The sequence below is a fragment of the Mustela lutreola genome, chromosome 6 (genome assembly GCF_030435805.1).
Source record: "Mustela lutreola isolate mMusLut2 chromosome 6, mMusLut2.pri, whole genome shotgun sequence".
NCBI lineage: Eukaryota > Metazoa > Chordata > Mammalia > Carnivora > Mustelidae > Mustela > Mustela lutreola.
This window is the reverse complement of record NC_081295.1, coordinates 23,539,015-23,561,061: the sequence shown is the minus strand read 5'-3', so window position 1 is coordinate 23,561,061 and position 22,047 is coordinate 23,539,015. Positions and strand designations below refer to the sequence as shown.

Below are 22,047 nucleotides of genomic sequence, written 5' to 3'. Positions count from 1 at the left end.
CTGTGAGCTAAAATATGATCTGTTTTGGAGAATGTTCCATGTGCACTTGAAAAGAAGGTAGGGGCGCCTAGGTGGCTCAGTGGGTTAAAGCCTGTGCCTTTAGCTCAGGTCATGATTTCAGGGTCCTGGGATCGAGCCCCGCATCAGGCTCTCTGCTCAGCAGGGAGTCTGCTTCCCCCGCCCCCCCCTCTGCCTACCTCTCTGTCTACTTGTGATCTCTGTCTATCAAATAAATAAATACAATCTTAAAAAAGATTGGAATGGAATCTTCTGAATTCTATTAAATCTATCTGGTCCAGTGTGTCAGTCAAAGCCATTGTTTCCTTGTTAATTTTTTGTTTAGATGGTCTGTCCGTTGATGTAAGTGGGGTGTTAAGGTCACCTACTGTTACTGTATTGTTATCGATTAGTTCCTTTATTTTGTGATTGTTATTATTTTTAATATTAACTGTTTTATGTATTTGGGTGCTTCTCTGTTGGGTGCATAAATATTTACAATCATTATATCTTCTTGTTGGATTACCCCTTTTATTAGTATATAGTGTCTTTTTGTGTCTCTTGTTACAGTCTTTGTTTTAAAGTCTGTTTTGTGCAATATAAGTATTTTTTTTACTCTGGCCTTCTTTTGCCATCCATTTGCATGATTGATGTTTCTCCATCCCTTCACTTTCTGTCTACAAATATCTTTTTGTCTGAAATGAGTCTCTTGTAGGCAGCATATATATAGATCTTGTTTTTTTTTATATTCTGTCACCCTATGTCTTTTGATTGGAGCATTTAGTCCATTTACATTCAAAGTAGTTTATTGATGGATATGTATTTATTGTCAGTTTGTTATTTGTTTTGTGATTGTTTCTAAAGATGTCCTCTGCTCCTTGTCGTTCTTTCATGTTTTGCTTAATTGTTTAGGGATATGTTTGAATTTCTTTCTCCTTATTCTTTGCATACTTACTAGTGGTTTTGATATGTGTTTACCATTATGTTTTTGTATATAACCTTTTCTGCGATGCTTGGATTTTTAAGGAAGAAAATCTGTCTATCCATGTACATCTCCAAAGTATTTAGGTCCTTGTAATTCCTTTAAAAATCCTCTTTGCATGTATTTCATCTGTAAGTATTATTATAGTTATTCACTGTGGAGAATGTAGAAGTCCTTATTACCCGTCTTGAAAAATGAATGTGCCGTAATTTCAGTACTCTCTCTTATATGACCAAGTGCTCATTTAACTCTGTTTAGAAATCATTAAAAAATTGTAGGCAAGAACTTCTACTGAATTTTTAAATAGTATTTAGTAATCAATGACAAATGTTGATATAAATGTATTATAAAATCTTTATGTCTGAGAAAAAGAATATTAGACAACTACTATGGAAAAAAATGGTAGCTAAGTAACATTTCAGGAGATCTATTGCATTGATAATTAGCATAATATTTGAATTGCAAAAAAACTCTTCAATTTAATGAGTACAGTTCTTTTTCACTTAAGTGTCCTATAAAAACCTAAAGGTTTTCAAGCCAAATGAATTTTGTTTAGAATTCTGTTTAGAAAATACTTCTCAGAGCATAAAGTTTGGATTATATATCCTTATAAAGTCAGAGTGTTTTTAAAGTTAACCCCTTAAAAAATTAACTCTTGAAGCCTGAAAGGTATTATTTGATTTTTAACTTTGCTGATGAGTGGAAGCTTTCAGTCAAGAATATGACAAGTGGGCCTTTTACATCTTTCATTGTCATGAACCTACTGAAAGGTACACATTTGTTAAGTTAGACATCTCAGAGCTTTATATGTCCATAACAAAGATATTATTCTGTGAGACCAAAAGGTTACCTTAATATAGATAAACTTTCATTAGTGTAATATGAACACAGTGTTCTTTGATATTCACTTTGGTATTTTCCCCAATAAATTTTAAAAGAACTTACTGAGCTATAATCGATATACAATAAATGGCACATATTTAAAGGGTACAATTTCCAAAATATTGGCATGTGCTTATATCTGTGAAATCACCACCACAGTCAATATAATGAATATTTCCATCACACTCAAACTTCCTTCTTTCCTTATTTTCATCTCTTCTGGTCACCCCAGGTGACCCCTTCTCTAGGCAACCACCAGTTTGCTTTGTTACTGTAGCTTTAGTTTGCTTTTTTTTTTAGAGTTTTATGTAATTAGAATCAAACAGTATGTACCATTTTTGGGGGGGGGGGGTCTGGCCTCTTACTCTGCATAATTATTTTGAGCTTCATCTCTTTTGTCGTGTGTATGGTTTCTACTTTTTATTGCTAAGTAGTATTTCATTATACAGAAAAGCCACAGTTTTCTTATCCACTCGTGTAATGATGGACATTTGGATTGCTTCCAGTTTTTGGCTATTACAAGTAAAGCTGCTGTAAACATTGAGTGTATTTAAACGATCTTATTTTTTGGGACACCTGGCTGGTTCAGTTAGTGGAGCATGTGACTATTGATCTTGGAGTCATGAGTTCAAGCCCCATGTTGGGCGTGGAGCCTACTTAAAAAAAAATAAATAAAATAAGAATATTTTATTTTTGAATGTTACCACTTATTAGCAATCATGGCTGTGAACTCTTATCATACAGTAGTGTTTTTTGTACCTTCCCCAACAACCTAATAATCAGGGAAGATTATGAAAACATCTAACTTAATAATCCACTTCCTGCATTTTACCTATTTACTCTTTTGAGGTTATTGGTTATAGGAAAGGAAATATCTCATTTTGGATTTGAAAATTCCAACAGCCTGGCCAACATTATCTTACCTTTTGTAATATCCCTAAATAAATATATTAAATATAACTGAATTAAAGCCTCTTGCCCTTAATTAACCAAAGAGCTTTGAAAATACATTCTACACTATAATGATGTTAGGATGAATATTTTTCTAAAGAGAATAAATGTTTCCTAATGACCATATTTTATTTCCATAAGTATATGTGGCAGTTGAGGTCTATCTCAGTCATCAAATTTTCTCTAAACAAGGAAATATAGGAAGGAAACTCTAAAGCATATTTTTAAAAAAATCAAGACACATAACCTAATTCATGGGTTTTATTATTGAGAAGACTCTTTACTGTTCCCATTTTTATATTCTTTTAAAAAAACTCATTACTTCAGATTTTACTTTTAAAAGGGATGTTTTATATGCAATAACATTTCAATCTCTTGAATAAAATTCCAAGTCCTTTTTTTTTTAGGAAGAAAAAGAGAAAATGAAGAAAAATATGGAAAGCTTAAAATTTGCTACCTCTTTCCACTGCTTTGCTCTTGACAGTGTGTGTTCATGTGTGTGGATATGTCTGAACATACATGCACTGTGACATATGCATATTATAAAGCAAAAAATACTAGCTGTTTATTATTTTATAACTATTAAATTTATAGTCTTTTGAGAATGGAATTTTAATTTTTAGGTAATTTATCTTAAAGTAGAGTGGCCTTAGTGTCATTTACCTTTATGTTAAATATGTAATCTTGATACAAATACATGCACAGTTTTGTCTTTTGATGTGTTTTCTTAAAAGGCTAATCTTGTTACACATTTTTAATTGTGTACTGAGAATTTTTACTATAGATTGAGATAAAGGGCAATGTGATTTCTTTCCCAGTAAAATTCTATATGTTAAAATATTAAATACTTTAAAAAATATCTGATGTTGAGTTATTGACTTAGGATTATTTGTGATCTCTTCCAAATTCTTTTATTACTTTTTTTTTCAAACCACAGCTCAAAGCCAATTTGATTGAATGTCTTTTGATTTTCTTTCATAATTTTGTCAGTTCTTCTTCTTATTAAGAATATAATGAATTTTGTGTAGTACCAGAATAGAAATCAATTTCAGTTATTTTTCTTTTGCATGTTTATCTTTTTTATAAATAGAAAGCTTTATTTTCTAGACTGAGATATGAGCTAACATTAGATTTAGCCTAAATAAAAAACTAATAGCAATTTTTTCTTTCAGATCTCTATAAAAATGGACTCCAAAGAGCTAACTTCGTACCATTCATTGCTGTCCTAAAGGTAAGGAAAATCACTTACTTGTGTTCACTGATTAATATCATATTCACTGATAATTAAGGGCTTTTATAGCATTGCCATGGCCTTGCATTCAAGCAAAATTAATTTTGAAACTAGATAGTTACAGTCAAAGACATTAAAGAAGAAAGAACGTTTTTTTATATAGTATTCATCAATGTGTACACAGGAGGAATTATAAAATATAATCTAAATTATTGTCTAACTGAAACATTTGATAGTTTGCATTTATAAATTTTAATTTGAGGTTTGCTCATAAATATTATAGTGGAATGTTTAACCTTATACATTGATTTCTGAAAAAAATGTTTAGTGTTCTGTTTCTTTCAGGTTAATGGTCTTTAACATGTTTTCTCAGCTATTAAAGTTGCTATTCTAGAGTAGCATTATTACAAAAATATTCTAATATATTTAAATGTGATTGCCATCAAGTTATCATGAAATTATGTCAAGTTGAGGCACATAAATAGTTTAAATATTTGTGTGTATCATCACTGCATAGAGTTTGAAATAGTCTTCATTACAATCTGATTAGGAATAAAGTAACCTCCTTTTTCACTGTTAATTTAAATATTTTTTTATACAATTTTTCAATAATTCTATATCCTACCAGTATTTATTGGGAACCTACTATGTGCAAAGTGCTACATTAAGCATGATAGGTAATGCAGTCATGAAATAGGCTATGTTTCTTACTTATAAGTCATTTATATTCTAGTTGGGCATATAGTACATGTACAAATATCTATAACACAAAGCAAAATGAAGTACCAAACAAAAATGTACCAAAAGAAGCATGTGTGCCAAAATATAATTCCCATAATTCTCAGTTACGTATTTTTCCCAGTCTATAGCAATTTAACTGAAGAAGGGATAAAGTTGTATTATTTTTTAAAAACCCAATAACCTCAAAAATTCTTATGAAGAAAGCATATAATTATATGCCCCATTGCATATAATGGGGCACCTGGATGGCCTAGTTGGTTGAGTATGGACTTTTGATTTTGATTTTGGCTCAGGGTCCTGGGATTGAGTCCATCAGCTCTGCGCTCAGTGGGAAGTTGCTGGAGATACTCTCCCTCTCTCTTTGCCCCTCTCCCCAGCTCACACGTGCATGTTCTCTCTCTCTGTCTTTCAAATAAATAAATATTTTTAAAAAGGAGAATATTTTTTTTTAAATATTCTAAAGATTTAGTCAGACAATATTTTTGAAGATGTTGTTGGTGCCAAACTTTATTCCCTATGCTATACTTAGGAGAATTAAAACGTGTATTTTCTTGACCAATTTTAAGTTCCCAGACGTTTTTAATTTCCGTGAGATATTTATAGATGTAAGGCAAAGTACTCTTTGAAGATTTATGTCGTTAGTATTTTTTTCCCCTTTGCATTCATGTTTTACACTTGGGGAGAAGGTAAATCTGTGGTGTTTTCTCTATGCTGGGAATCCGAAGTGATTTGGTAGATATAGATATCAAAATATAAATAGGGAGGCTGAGAAAAATGGGTATTAAAAATAGTACCTTCGTGTAGCAGAAAATATATAAAATATAAAAGTGAAGGCTCACATAATGAAGCAAGTTAAAGGTTCTCAGGGAACTTTGTAGGTACTTTTTTTTTTTTAACCACAAACATTTTTTGGCAAGTAATTTTTTGTACTTTAATATATAATAGCATTATTAATAAGCAACTAAATTGACCAGAATTTAAACTTTTTACCCTTTTCACCTTTGATATTTTTTTGTGTGTAGAGAAAGGAACACCAAAGAGATAAATAATCCAAAGTTGAAATTGAATAAGAACTGAGATAATTTGAAATTGAACATAAACTAAAATTTGTAGGGAATTAAATACCAGATTGGATGAGAAAATATTTAAAATGTCTCATTTATTCAAAAGACTTTTCACATGTAACAAAACAGCCCAATAAATATATGCTGTGGCTGGTTTCCCTGGAACTTTTTTGGTGGGCATATGTAGTTCCCCTTGTAAGAAAAGGTTGTTTCATATTTATTTAAATGATATTTTGCCTATTTACATATGCTAGCATTACCCTTGCAAATTGGCCTAGCTGTGAGAGATATTTAGCAGAAGACAATCTTAAAACAAATAGAGAATCTTGGTTTAATCCCAGGGTCCTGGGATCGAGCCCCATATTGAGCTCCCTGCTCAGCTGGAAGCCTGCTTCTCCCTCTGCCTGCTGCTCCCTGTGATTGTGCTCTCTCCGACAAATAAATAAATAAAATCTTTAAAAAAAGAGAGAGATTATAGGGGTGTCTGGGTGGCTCAGTGGGTTAAAGCCTTTGCCTTTGCCTTGGGTCATGATCCCAGGGTCCTGGGATGGAGCCCTGCATCAGGCTGTCTGCTCAGCAGGGAGCCTGCTTCCTCCTCTTTCTCTGCCTGCCTCTCTGCCTACTTGTGATCTCTGTCTGTAAAACAAACAAATAAATAATCTTTAAAAAGAAGAGATTATAAATCAAGTAGAAATTTATTTGGGGAAAAATACAGTGTAAAATCCATTTTTTCCCTTTATGTCCTCTTCTATAAACCAAATGATAACAAGTCTAATTCACTACAAGAACTTGTGATTTATTGCTTGGAGTTTTACAAACAAACAAACAAACAAACAAACCCAAGAGCTTATAAAAGCTCTTAGTAAATAATAATATTGTCATAAGGTAGTAGAAATGATGAGGAAGACTAATATGCCATTAAAAAACAAAATGTGGTCTATTCAAACAATGAGTTATTGTTCTGCCCTAAAAAAGGAATGAAATTCTGATATATGCTACATTATGGACAAACCTTGAAAACATTTGAGAGAAGCCAGAAACAAAAGGACAAATATTATATAATTCCACTTATATGAGGTGCCTGGAAAAGGCATATTCAGAGAAACAGGAAGTGAAATAGAGGTTACCAGGGGCTGAGAGGAGAGGGGAATGAGTGGTTATTATTTCATGGGTAGAGTCTTTCTTTAGGATGATGAAAAAGTTGTGGATATAGACAGTGGTAATGATTGCATAACATTGTCCGTGTACTTAATGGCATTGAACTGTACACTTAAGAGGGTTGAAATAATAAATTCTATGTTGTGTATGTTTTACCACAATTTATTACAAAAGGAGAAAAGTCATAGTACTGGAAGGGATTTATAAAGTGTTCAAGTATATTTCCTGTAGGAAGTCTTCCTAGAATAATCCCTTCAAACAAAACAAAGCAAAACAAACAAACAAAAAAGCAGACCTTTACATATAACTTCCACTCCCTTTTAAGTAGGGAGGCTCTTGTTTCATTCTTACTTGCACTTTCTTTGAGTTTATTTCGATGTTCTTTTTTTAATTTTTAAAAATCTCATTTCGACCTTCATTCCGAAATGTATTTAAGGCTATTTATTTTCCTTTAAATAGCTACATTCATTAAGTTTGATAGTATTTTCACTGTTAAATTCTAAGTATTTTCTCAGTTCTATTGTGATTTCTACTTTAACCCATGAATCACCTGGAAGTATGTCTCTTAATTTCCAAACAAACATAAAACATTTTCTAGTTATGCCTTTGTTATTATTTTCTTAACAAGTGCTTAATCACATTATGGTTGGAGGATATGATCTGTGCAACCTAAATCCTTTGAAATTTGTTGAAACTTGCTTTATGCCTTAATATGTGGGCAATTAAAAAAAATTCTCTGTATTCTTCTTTTAAAAAATACTTTTTAAAGTTTTTTTATTTAAGTAATGTTTACACCCTATGTAAAAATGACATCTCATGACCCCAGGATGAAGAGTCACATGCTCTTCTGACTGACCCAGCCAGGCACCCCATATACTCTCTATATTCTTAAAAATAGTGAGTATTCAAATATAGTTGTTGGTGCTAGTATATATAAATATTACACTCATTAAATTAGAATTTTTAATTATCATGTTCCAGTTTTTATTATTTTTTTCCCATCAAGTACTATGAAGCTCATGGAAAATGTCATTCATGATGATTGTGAATTTGTCCATTTTTCTGATAATTTTGTCATTGACCGTACATATTTGGAGGTTATATTATAAGTTACATGCAGAGTTGAAATGATTAAATATTGCTTGTGAACAGAACTTCCTTAATGACATTTTTAGGAAATAACTATCATTTATTTATTTATTTATTTGAGAGAGAGAGAGAGAGAGAGATCACAAGTAGGCAGAGAGGCAGGCAGAGGGAGATGGGGAGGCAGGCTCTCTGCTGAGCAGAGAGTCCTATGCGGGACTCCATCCCAGGACCCTGAGATCATGACCTGAGCCGAAGGCAGAGGCTTAACCCACTGAGCCACGCCCTTAATGACAGTTTTTACTAAGTAGTAATATAAGCTCCTTTGTTTCAAGCGTAGTCATATGCCTGTGGAAGCATTTTTTTTTTTTCATGTCTGCTTTGAATTGCACATGCATAGGGTAATTTTATTGGATAATTTTAACATCTCTGTTATCTTGAAGTTGGCATATATTGATTGTCTTTTTACATTCCATGTGAGATCTTCCTGGTTTTTGGTATGAATGAATTTCATTGGAATCTTGAACATTTTCATAATTTGTCATAAGGCTTTGGATCTTATTTTTTTAATCATTTTTTATTATGGTAAAGTACATGTAATGTAAAATTTACTATATTGACCGTTCTTAAATGTACAGTTCAGTGGCATTAAGTACATTTACACTGGACAACCATCACCACCATCCATCTCTAGAACTTTCGCATCTTCCCAAATTGAAATTCTGTACTCATTAAATAATAACTCCCCATTCTCTTCTACTCCCCACTCCTGCTCATCACTTTCTATCTCTTTCTACTTTCTATCTCTGTGAATTTGCCATTTTTAGACACCTTATGTAAATGAAATTATAATATTTGTCCTTTTGTTTCTGGCTTTTTCCACTTAGCATAATGTCTTCAGGGTTCATCCATACTGTATCATGTGTCAAATTCCATCCCTTTTTAAGAAATAAAATTCCATTTTATGTAATACCACAATTTGTTTATCTATTCATCTGTTGATGGACATTGGGTTAATTCTACCTTTTGACTCTTGTAAATAATGCTGCTCTGAACACGTCTGTGCAAATACTGGTTTGAGTCTTTTTAATTCTTCTGTATATATTCCCAGGAGTTGAATTCCTAGGTCATATGTAAATTTATATTGACGTTTTTGAGGAACTGCTATAATGTTTTCCTTAGAAGCTGCACCATTTTATATTCCCACCAGCAATGCACAAGGTTTTCAGTTTCTTTACATCCTTGCAAACACTTGTCATCGTTATTATCATTATTATTATTATTATAGCTACCCTAACAGGTGTAAAGTGGTAGCTCATTGTAGTTTTTTTTTTTTAAGATTTTATTTATTTATTTGTCAGAGAGAGAGAGAGAGAGCACACATAAGCAGGCAGAGTGGCAGGCAGAGGCAGAGAGAGAAGCAGACTCCCTGTGGGGCAGGGAGCCCGATGCGGCACTCGATCCCAGGACTCTGAAGGCAGTGGCTGAAGGCAGGGCTGAAGGCAGCGGCTTGACCAACTGAGCTACCCAGGCATCCCTCATTGTAGTTTTGATTCATATTTCTCAAGTGATTAGTGATGTGTAGCATCTTTTTATGTGCTTATTGGCCATTTGTTTGTCATCTTTATTTCACTTTTTTTTAAAGATTTATTTATTTATTTTAGAGAGAGGGGGGGTGGGGAGAGCAGAAGTGGGAGGGGCAAAGGAAGAGGGAGTCAAGAAGACTTCACACTGAGTAGGGAATCCAGTGCATGGCAGGAGCTCATGACCCTGAGATCATGATCCAAGCCAAAATCCAGAGTTGGTCCCTTAGCCAACTGTGTCACTCAGGAACCCGTTTATCATCTTCAAACTTTAGTTTTAAATGGCTTTTTTGGACACTGTTCTGACAAAGGTTAGGCACCATCTCTTTATTGCCAGATACAGGTAGAAGCCCAGGTTCTCTATTCAGCATCTGTTGAGAAGATGCACCTTCTTTCTGTTGGTAGAGAGGTTCCATTGACGTTATCAGGGGAGGGAAAGGGTGCTCATTTTTGACTGGCAGGGATGGAGGTTTCAGTTCCCTACTTGGTCTTCTCTGACATTACTGGCAGGAGGGTTAGAGTGCCTCCTAAAAGCTTCTGAGAATATACTTCTAGACTCCTCTTTTGACTGGAATAGGTGGAGGTGGCACCCACAGTACATAATTTTCCCTGCAGTGTTTACTGCATTGCAGTAAAAGTTTTTGTCAAAAATTTGTCTCTTCTCTTATGCCGTCATTTTTCTGGTCCCTTAGCTAAAAAGAGCAGACTTTTGTTGGGTCTTTATTTGTCTATGTCCGTTGGCATTTCAGAGATGCTGGCTTCTTCAGCTCCAAGTCTGAAAAATTTAAATTAAGAAGAAAAGCAGAGAACTCACTGTTCTTTTGAACAGGTCTTGAGATCCCTAGCTAATCCCTAGCTATTCTTTCTTCTTTCTACTTTTTAGTATATATATATATATATATATATATATATATATAATTAACTTATTTATTTTCAGAAAAACAGTATTCATTATTTTTTCACCACACCCAGTGCTCCATGCAATCCATGCTCTCTATAATACCCACCACCTGGTACCCCAACCTCCTACCCCCCTGCCACTTCAAACCCCTCAGATTGTTTTTTAGAGTCCATAGTCCCTCATGGTTCACCTCCCCTTCCAATTTACCCCAACTCCCTTCTCCTCTCTAACACCCCTTGTCCTCCATGATATTTGTTATGCTCTACAAATAAGTGAAACCATATGATAATTGACTCTCTCTGCTTGACTGATTTCACTCAGCATAATCTCTTCCAGTCCCGTCCATGTTGCTACAAAAGTTGGGTATTCGTCCTTTCTGATGGAGGCATAATACTCCATAGTGTATATGGACCACATCTTCCTTATCCAGTCATCCGTTGAAGGGCATCTTGGTTCTTTCCATAGTTTGGCGACCGTGGCCATTGCTGCTATAAACATTGGGGTACAGATGGCCCTTCTTTTCACAACATCTGTATCTTTGGGGTAAATACCCAGGAGTGCAATGGCAGGGTCATAGGGAAGTTCTATTTTTAATTTCTTGAGGAATCTCCACACTGTTCTCCAAAGAGGCTGCACCAACTTGCATTCCCACCAACAGTGTAAGAGGGTTCCCCTTTCTCCACATCCTCTCCAACACATGTTGTTTCCTGTTTTGTTAATTTTGGCCATTCTAACTGGTGTAAGGTGATATCTCAATGTGGTTTTAATTTGAATCTCCCTGAGGGCTAGTGATGATGAACATTTTTTCATGTGTCTGATAGCCATTTGTATGTCTTGATTGGAGAAGTGTCTGTTCATAACTTCTTCCCATTTTTTGATATGTTTGCCTGTTTCGTGTGTGTTGAGTTTGAGGGGTTCATTATAGATCCTGGATATCAACCTTTTGTCTGTACTGTCATTTGCAAATATCTTCTCCCATTCCGTGGGTTGCCTCTTTGTTTTTTTGACTGTTTCCTTTGCTGTGCAGAAGCTTTTGATTTTGATGAAGTCCCAAAGTTTATTTTCGCTTTTGTTTCCTTTGCCTTTGGAGACATATCTTGAAAGAAGTTGCTGTGGCTGATATTGAAGAGATTACTGCCTATGAGTAATAGAGTCTGATGGATTCCTCTAGGAGTCTGATGGATTCCTATCTCACGTTGAGGTCTTTTATCCATTTTGAGTTGATCTTTGTATAAGGTGTAAGAGAATGGTCGAGTTTCATTCTTCTACATATAGTTGTCCAGTTTTCCCAGCACCATTTATTGAAGAGACTTTTTTCCACTGTAAATTTTTCCTGTTTTGTCGAAGATTATTTGACCATAAAGTTGAGGGTCCGTATCTGGGCTCTCTACTCTGTTCCACTGGTCTATGAGTCTGTTTTTATGCCAGTACCATGCTGTCTTGGTGATCACAGCTTTGTAATAAAACTTGAAATCAGATAACGTGATGCCCCCAGCTTTATTTTTGTTTTTCAAGATTTCCTTAGCGATTCGGGGTCTCTTCTGATTCCATACAAATTTTTGGATTATTTGCTCCAGCTCTTTGAAGAATACCAGTGGAATTTTGATTGGAATGGCATTAAAAGTATAGATTGCTCTAGGCAGTATAGACATTTTAACAATGTTTATTCTTCCGATCCAAGAGCATGGAATGGTCTTCCATCTTTTTGTTTCTTCTTCAATTTCTTTCATGAGTGTTCTGTAATTCCTTAGCAACCTAGATGAAATGGATGCATTCCTGGAAAACTATAAACTACCAAAATTGAACCAGGAAGAAATCGACAACCTGAACAGACCGATATCTAATAACGAGATTGAAGCAGTGATCAAAAACCTCCCAAAAAACAAGAGCCCAGGACCTGACGGATTCCCTGGGAATTCTACCAAACTTTCAAAGAAGAAATAACACCTATTCTCCTGAAGCTGTTTCAAAAAATTGAAGCAGAAGGAAAACTTCCAGACTCTTTCTATGAAGCCAGTATTACCCTGATCCCCAAACCAGGCAAAGACCCTACTAAAAAGGAGAATTTTAGACCAATATCACTGATGAATATGGATGCTAAGATTCTCAACAAGGTCCTAGCCAACAGGATCCAACAGCACATTAAAAAGATTATCCACCATGATCAGGTGGGATTCATCCCTGGGCTACAAGGATGGTTCAACATTCGCAAATCAATCAATGTGATATAACAAATTAATATGAGAAGAGAGAAGAACCACATGGTCCTCTCAATTGATGCATTTGACAAAATCCAGCATCCATTCCTGATTAAAACGCTTCAAAGTATAGGGATAGAGGGAACATTCCTGAACCTCATCAAATCTATCTATGAAAGACCCACAGCAAATATCATCCTCAATGGGAAAAAGCTCACAGCCTTCCCGTTGAGATCAGGAACACGACAAGGATGCCCACTCTCACCACTCTTGTTCAACATATTATTAGAAGTCCTAGCAATACCAATCAGACAACAAAGAGAAATAAAAGGTATCCAAATTGGCAATGAAGAAGTCAAACTCTCTTCGCAGATGACATGATTCTTTATATGGAAAACCCAAAAGACTCCACCCCCAAACTACTAGAACTCATACAGCAATTCAGCAACGTGGCAGGATACAAAGTCAATGTGCAGAAATCAGTGGCTTTCTTATACAATAACAATGAAAATACAGAAAGGGAAATTAGAGAATCGATTCCATTTACTATAGCACCAAGAACCATAAGATACCTGGGAATAAACCTAACCAAAGGGGTAAAGGATTTGTACTCGAGGAATTACTTTTTAGTATATTTTTATGTTTGTTTTTTATATAATCTCCAGGATTTTCAATTGTACAGAGCAGGAGGGATAGGGAAAGGGCATCTACTCCATCTTCCCAGAAGTGGATGTCAGTTTGTTAAATGTCCTTCTCTTCTAATTCTAATATTTCTGGTTTTGTTTTTTTGGTCTGATTTTCTCCCCCTGGTTTTTAGTCCTACTTTCCTGCTTCTTGGCGGATTTAATAATTTGTGATTGGATGCTGGACATTTTGAGTGATGATACTGAGTGTTACTTCCTTTAAGGCTGTTGGGTGTTTAGTTTGGCAAGTAGTTACATTTCTTGCAGATCAGCTTTATCCTTCTGAGGCTTGTTTTTAAAATTTCAGTAACGTGTCTTCAGTAGCCTTTACACTAAGACTATTTTAGCCTTTCTTTTACATGTGACCCTTCTAGGCTCTGTACTGAATCCCCTTAGTGTCACTGACATCTCTCTACTCTGGCTGTTCAGAATGCTTATGTCTTCCAGCTTTGTGTGGATTGCTCTTTCCCCAGTCTTGTGAAGTTTCATCTTATGCACGTGCAATTTAATATTCAGCCAAAGATTATAGACATTCCCTATGCAGATATCTAGAGCTCTTTCTCTACTTATTATTTCCTTTTTTAGTGAACTCTTTCATGCAAATCCCAACTGCCTCAATTTCCCTAAACTCTGGTCACTGTCTCTTCAACTCATTTAGACTGCTGTGCTACAGTCTAGAAATTGCCTCTGAAAGAAAGCCATGGGAAATGTAACGCTTGCTTGGCTTATTTCCTACATCTCAGGGATTGCTATCCTCCGCTACCCGTTGTATTACATCTGATAGCAAATGTTTTACCTGTTACGTCCAGTGTTTTATTGTGTAATGGTAGGAAGGTAAAATTGAGTTCTAAATACTCTGCTTTGACTAAAAATGTAAGTCTCTTTCTTAGTTTTTTTTTTTTTAAGTATAATTAACATACATTTTTTAAATTGAAGTATAATTAATATATAGCCTCAGGTATACAACATATTGATTCAACAATTCTGTACAGTACTCATGCTCACCACAATAAGTGTATTCACCATCTGTAACCAAACAGCAGTATTACAGTATTATTGACTATGTTCCCTAAGCTGTACTTCTCATCTTCCTGACTTATTAATTTTATAACTGGAAATTTATACCTCTTAATCCTCTTTGTCTGTTTCACCCATCCCCCACCTGAGAGCAACCATCAGTTTGTTCTCTATATTTAGGAGTCTGGTTTTTCTCATGTGTGTTATTTATTTATTTATGTCTGTTTGTTTTTTTGTTTTTTTGGATTCCACATATGAGTCAAATCATACAGTATTTGTATTTCTCTGTCTGACTTATTTCACTTAGATAATACCCTCAAGGTCCATCCATATTGTTGCAAATGGAAGGATTTCATTCTCTTTAATGGATGAGTAATATTCCATTGTGTATATATACCACATCTTCTTTATCTTTCCATCTGTTTAGGCATACTTGGGTTGCTTCCATTATCTTGGCTATTGTAAATAATGCTGCAGTGAACACAGGACTGCATGTATCTTTTTTTAAAATTTCATTTCATTTTTTCAGTGTTCCAAGATTCATTGTTTATGCACCACACCTAATGCTCCATGCAATACATGCCCTCCTTAATACCCACCACTAGGCCCTCCCAACCCCCCACCCTTCACCCCTCCAGAACCCTCAGTTTGTTTCTTAAGGTCCAGAGTTTGTTTCTTAAGGTCCTCTGATTTCCCCCAACTCACTTTTTGAATGAGTGTTTTTTTGTTCTCTTTGGGTAAAAACCAGTAGTGGCATTATTGAATGTGAATATGCTATTTCTATTTTTAATTTTCTTTTGAAGATTTAATTTATTTATTTGACAGAGAGAGAGAGATCACAAACAGGCAGAGAGGTGGGCAGAGAGAGAGGGGGAAGCAGGCTTTCTGCTGACCAGAGAGCCTGATGCGGGGCTCCATCCCAGGACCCGGAGACCCCAACCTGAGCTGAAGACAGAGGCTCAGACCACTGAGCCACCCAGGCGCCCCTCTATTATTAATTTTTTGAGGAACCTCCATACTGTTTTCCACAGCGGCTCTGCCAATTTACAAGTCCTCAGCAGTATACCAGGATTACTTTCTCCCTACATCCTTGCCAATACTTGTTTGTTCTTTCACTCTTTCTTTCTCTCTGTCCCTCCTTCCTTCCTTTCTCTCTTTCCTTTTGTAGGCTCCATGCCCAGTATGTAAGACTTGAACTCACAACACTGAGATTAAGAGTCACATACTCTACCAACTGAACCAACCAGACATCCCATTACTTGTTACTTCTTGTCTTTTCGATTCTAGCCATTCTGACAAGATGTAAGGTGATTTGTGATTTTGATTTACATTTTTCTGTTGAGGAGTGATGTTGAGCACCTTTTCTTGTGTCTCTTGGCTGTCTGTTTGTCTTCTTTGGAAAAATGTCTATTCAGGTTCTCTCCCCATCTTTTCATCCATTTACTTGGGGCTTTTTTTGGTGTTGAGTTGTATAAGTTCTTTATGTATTTTGGAATATTAACCCCTTATTGGATATATCATTTGCAGATATCTTCTCCCACTCAGCAGGTTGCCTTTTCATTTGTTGATAGTTTCCATGATCTTGGCTTTTAATTGTAAAGAAGAAGACAGGATATTTTGTAATTTAGAAACTCAGAACCATATTTTTTTTTTCTAGATACTTTAAAAATATAAGTAGGATAACTATTTTAAAAAGCAGTGATGGGAACATCTTTCCTATGTTCAGAGGAATGATTTTAAATGATGGTACAGTCACATGAAGGGATATAGTATACTTACTTGGAATGATATTTTCAAAAAGCTTTTAATAATGTATAATAATGCTTACAAATAATGTGGGTGAAAAAATATGATGCAAGAGTATATCTTATATCTGTAACTCTTAATTATGGAGATAATATGCACACATAGGAAAATAAATCCTGGTAATAAGTAATCCCAAAATGTAACTAGAACATTTTTCTGGATGATAAGATTATAGATGATTTACATTTTCTCTGTTAGACTTTTCTAAGATTTCTAACATTGGACTTTTCTGGAATGATCTTGTGTTATTTTTTTTATAATAAAACCCATTTTTTTTTTAAAGCAGGTAAATTTTTGCCTACCCTTCTTAGGAAGTCAGCAGATATGGATAGGACTACTCACATTCAAAGTCGAGAAATTAGCAAAAAGCAAAATGGAATGAATATAGGTCATATGTACAGAGGCTATCATGAAAAGGGTGGAATGGTGGGCACAGGAAGGAAGCAGCAGGAGCAGACAGGAGAAGTAAATATACACTAATAAGTAAAAGCACATGAAGGTTGTACTTTGGAAGAACTACCCCAAGAAATGGGAAACTTTTTCAGATAAAACTTTTCTGTATTTTAAAAGAAATGATAGAAGTTATGGGTACCAATGAAATATGAAAACAGAGATAAAGTAACTATAAGATTGGATGGAAAGTAAGGTGGCAGAGCTAAGAAAAGTGAGGGGAGACCCATTAAAAAACTGAAGAGCATCGTAGAAAAAGCAAGTTAAAGAATAAAAAATGCTAAAAATAAAATTAGTGATAAAGAGACCCAACTTATGAAAAAAAATCACACAAAAGGAAGCTGGAAGAGTCAGAGAGAAAACTATTGTGAAAATGATAGCTCTGGAAAGCAGATGACAGAGATCAAACATTCACAGAATTCATATTTCTAAGAGAGAAAAATAATATAGAGGAATAATACATTTTTCTGGTGCATAACTGAACATCAAGGATAAAGGAAGTGTCCTATGGTTAATTAGAAGAAAATCAGTGGGAAAAAAATCAAGCTGGATTGAGACTTACTTGTTACAAGTAGATATAGAATAAAATAGATTTTACTTTGTTAAAAATAAATATATGCCCTCTTGTTAGCTAAGCTGTCATGAAAATCTAAGCCTGTAAATACATATTTTTGGATATGTGGTGTCACAGGAGTGTACAACTCATGAAACTAATTGAACAAACTACTTTAAGATTAAGTCAAAATTAATAACCTGTAGGTGGAGATATTATGGTAAGAAAACATTGGTGATGTCACTGAATCTGATTAAATATTGTCTTACTCTGGTCTGCAAGTTAGTAAAATTTTTTCATAAGCAGGTGGGAACTTCTGTAATTGAGTTAACTGCAGAATGCTAAAGAATATAGAAAAGGGGCCCCAACCCACACTAGCCGTTTAAATGGAGTAGCGGTACATCTCAGGAATATTTCCAAAGAACAAATGATGCTTAAATAAGCATATAATAAAATTTACCAGGCAAAGTGGGAAAGGGCAGTCCTCATGGAGAAGAAAACATAAGGAAAAGACAGAAGCATGAGAATTACCAGTTTAAGATTTTGTGATCAGTAATTCTTTGAGGTTTTCATAAAATAATAATGATCACTGTCCTTCTGTTTGCTTGAAACTTGGAAATCTATTTAAAAGTCAGATCTTTGTATTATTAGTAAATTCTTATTAATCTCTTACTGTGCCTAATTTAGTTAAACTAAACTAAATTTAAACTAGTTAAACTTTATTTTAGGTATGTGTATATAAGAAAATCTAGTATGCATGGCGTTCAGTACTATCTGCAGTTTTAGGCATCTTGGATTGTACCCCTCACAGATAAAGCCAGGGCGACTACTGTAATTTTAAAAAATACAGTACTTAATATCCCCGTCTATAAAAAGAAAGGTGGTCAATACTTTACAGGTACAATGATTATTATACCTGCTTCAAATTTGAAACCCCTGACTGATCATGTGACATAATGTCCTGATTTTGCTGATTTATTCTTAAAGAATTAAAGAATCTCTGTTGTGATTTTTAATAACATGTAGGCAGTTCTTCTAAGTAGATGAACAGACATAATTGTGAAAGCATGTGTTGGTGTCTACCTAGCACTATCCTATAAAGTTAAATACATCTGTCTCATTTTGGCCCTGTGGGACTGTGATCATCTATACCAGGAATATAGATATATACTATATGTATGCTATATATATAGTATATATATATATATATAGAGAGAGAGAGAGAGAGAGATCTCTATATAGAGATCTCGAGTTCTATATATCTCTATATATCTCTATATCTTGAGATACACAGATCTCGAGATCTCTATATAAACTATAGCCAGTGGCCAAATCTGGGCAGCCACCTGTTGTAAATAAAATTTTATTGAAAAACGTCATGCTTATTCATTTATGTATTGTCTTTGGCCATTTTCACACCACAGCAGCAGAGTTAAGTAGCTGTGGCATGTATAGCCTTCAAATCCTAAAATACTTACTATCTGGCTTTTTACAGAAAGTTTTCTTATCCCTGATTTATACAACATGCAAAGGAAAGAGAGATAAGTGTTTAAAAGAAAATATGTATAGGGACGCCTGGGTGGCTCTGTGGGTTAAAGCCTCTGCCTTCGGCTCAGGTCATGATCCCAGGGTACTGGGATTGAGCCCCGCATCGGGCTCTCTGCTCAGCATGGAGCCTGCTTTCTCCTCTCTCTCCGCCTGCTTCTCTGCCTACTTATGATCTTTGTCTGTCAAATAAATAAATAAAATCTTAAAAAAAATAAATGAATATATGTATGTAGCACTTCTTTTCTGTAAAATACGACTTGTTTTATGTGATAGAAAGCATGTGTCCCACATAGATTCATTACATGTGTAGGTCTTGCAGAAAGTGGCATTTAAGAACTTGCTATATATGGTTGATAGAAGGGATGAAGCTTGGGGAACCACAAGGTAAGAAGGTGGTTCAGTATAAGTTTCAAATAATTTGGTAAGTTGAGAAATACCAGTTTTGTTAAGATCAACTTTCTTGGAAATATCTTCACTTTTACACATTTAAGAAAATAACATCTTAAAAGTGTGTTCATTGTATAATATACATTGAACATAATTTCATCCCATTGTAAACTTTATTTAAAATCATGTGGTTGAAGGGAAAAGAGGACCAATTGGTATTTTGAACGGAAGAATAATTTCTTAGGTTAATTTCAACTGGGCTATTATTATTGGCTTTCTTGATACATAGATTGCCTGGCAAGCACTGTTCTTCTCATCTGACCAAATTCCAGCAATCCATGGTATTTTGAACAGCTGTTGTATATTTGAGTAAAATCTGTCTCTCTACTCCATCACACTTAAATAAACCATTGTGTATGATGCATTCCATAATGAGCCCTTTAAGAAATAAATGCTAATCATAATTTTAGAGTTAAAAAAAATTCCCCATCTGAATTTTAGAGAATTCCAAAATTCAGATGGAGAATTTTTAAAAACTTTTTATGATTTTTTTAAGGACTTTATTTTTAAGTTAATCTCTACATCCAACATGGGGCACAAAATAACAACCCTGAGATCAAAAGTTGCATGCTCTACCCACTGAGCCAGTCAGGCATCCCTTTTTATGATTTTTTTTTTCTTTTCTTTCTTTTTTTTTTTTTTAAGATTCATTTTTAAGTAATCTCTACACTTAACATGGGACTGAAATGAACAATCCCAAGATTGAGAGTCTCATGCTCCACCGACTGAACCAGCCAGGCACCACTTTATGATTTTCTTTTCTTTTTTTTTTTTTAAAGATTTTATTTATTTATTTGACAAAGAGAGATCACAAGCAGGCAGAGAGGCAGGCAGAGAGGAGGAAGCAGGCTCCCTGCTGAGCAGAGAGCCCGATGCGGGACTTGATTCCAGGACTCTGAGATCATGACCCGAGCCGAAGGCAGCAGCTTAACCCACTGAGCCACCGAGGCACCCCACTTTATGATTTTCTTAATCAGTTTCACAGTATGGACAGATCTAAAATACTCCCCCCATGGGAAATGTCCCCATGCAATATTTTACGTAGTGTTTTGCCACATAGTGATAGATTCTATTATCAGTAATCGGTTATTTTAACTTTAATTCACACTAACACTTTAACAAACTATTTTCTTTATTAAATTCAAAATCTTCTATTTAAAATTAAAGGAGTTAAAAATTAAATTAAATTAAATTAAATTAATTAGGTGATTAATAGTTTACCAAAATCACACTGTAAGCTGGTCATAAATATCACAAATCACACGGTAAGCTGGTCAGCAAGGCATTCTACACTATCATTTTCTCTTTGACGAATGTTAGGTGGTGAAATAGAAAAAGAAGATACTGCATTAAGTCTTATAAATATGAATTTCTGTTTTCTTGATAAAGAGTTGTCCATTTGGAAAACATCATAATCTGACTTGGTTTAACACTTGTTGGGTATAAATATGCAACACATAAAAACACTTTATAATCTGAAGTAGTAATAGCTTTGTTATTATTACTATTTTTATAGTATTTGTTTAATATTCAGGTAATAACTTCATTTCTTCTACTTGGTTGTTAATGTTTCTCAGTTGTTATATATCCTTTTTCTAAAACTTACACAAAAAGCCATGTATTAGCTTTTGGTTTTGTTTCCTGAGGGATTTTTTTTTTTTTCCCTAAGAAATCTTGTATCCACAGTAAACTCTGAGAATATGTCCTATGTGATGTCTAGTTATAAACTTTAGAAAAATTGTTTATAACCCTTAGGTAAGACACTTTAATGCTCAGACTGCCCACTACCTGCATTGGGATTTATGAGCTTACTAAGTATATATTTGCCATTTCTTCCTGCCACAGTTTTCATGTTACTGTTGAAATTGATTTGTCAGTTTGTTCATTATAACTTGCAAAACTGGAGCTTTCAGATGGCTAAATAATCAGAAACAGCCTTTGAGGTCATTGTCAGCCCCACTGACAAACCTCCACTGTGTTGTCACCTGAGTCAGTGTAGCAAGGATTAACCCTTCATTAGGGCGACATAATATCTTTATTTATGAGTTAACTTTTTATCACTTAAGATCGGAAGAAAGAAGATATAGGAAAGTAGTAGTCTGGAATTGAAAAGAGTTCTGACTTCCCCCACAAACTACTAAAGTGTTCATTTGAACTTCAGTATTTAATGTTTTAAGAAACAAAAGTGACTGTCTTGCGGAACATTCCTGTATTTTGCCATGTTAGGCTAAAGAAATGAAGGAGATTTATTTTCATAAGCCTATTCCATATGTATTTGAGAAAATATATTTAAGCAAATTGGCTGTTGTAACAGGCATTAAACTTTATTTGTGGTGGTGGTTTTGTGCTGTGTCCTTGAAATGAATAGATATCTAGAATAAATTTGTTGTAGTGTGGATTTAAAATGTACTTCTTGTCTGTCTTCATATCAGAATGTTCACTTTCTGCTAGTCAGGGTCTGCCTATAGATAAGTCATTTTGAGTGTATGCTTTATATTTTCTGTAATATTCTTACATAAAATGAAAACAAAGACTTTCCATGAAATGTATAAATTATACATGTGTATTTAGGTAATATATAAAATACAAAAATGATATGTTTGCATCAAATAGGACTACAGCAAGCTATTGCTTATGTGTATTATATATAAAATATGTACTGAATTCAAGTATGTCTTGAATTCTCTTAGAATAATAAATAGTTATTTTTGGTTAAATTAGAAGAAATCAGTTCCTTAATGGTGAGAATGGTTGAAAGGAAGTGTGTCT

The 22,047-nt window shown here is 34.4% G+C and overlaps 1 protein-coding gene across 4 annotated transcripts in view; it reads left to right on the top strand.

Annotated features, from left to right (window-relative positions):
- The window catches only part of AFG1L (AFG1 like ATPase), a 234,783-nt gene that overhangs the window by 127,446 nt on the left and 85,290 nt on the right, over window positions 1-22,047 (top strand). For all 4 annotated transcript variants that reach the window (XR_009354512.1, XM_059176936.1, XM_059176935.1 and 1 more), the window contains one exon: window positions 3,985-4,043. Coding sequence is in view for 3 of the 4 variants with exons in the window: in XM_059176936.1 (XP_059032919.1) it covers window positions 3,985-4,043 (59 nt within the window). In the remaining variant the exon portion in view is untranslated. The remainder of the gene's footprint in view (window positions 1-3,984; window positions 4,044-22,047) is intronic.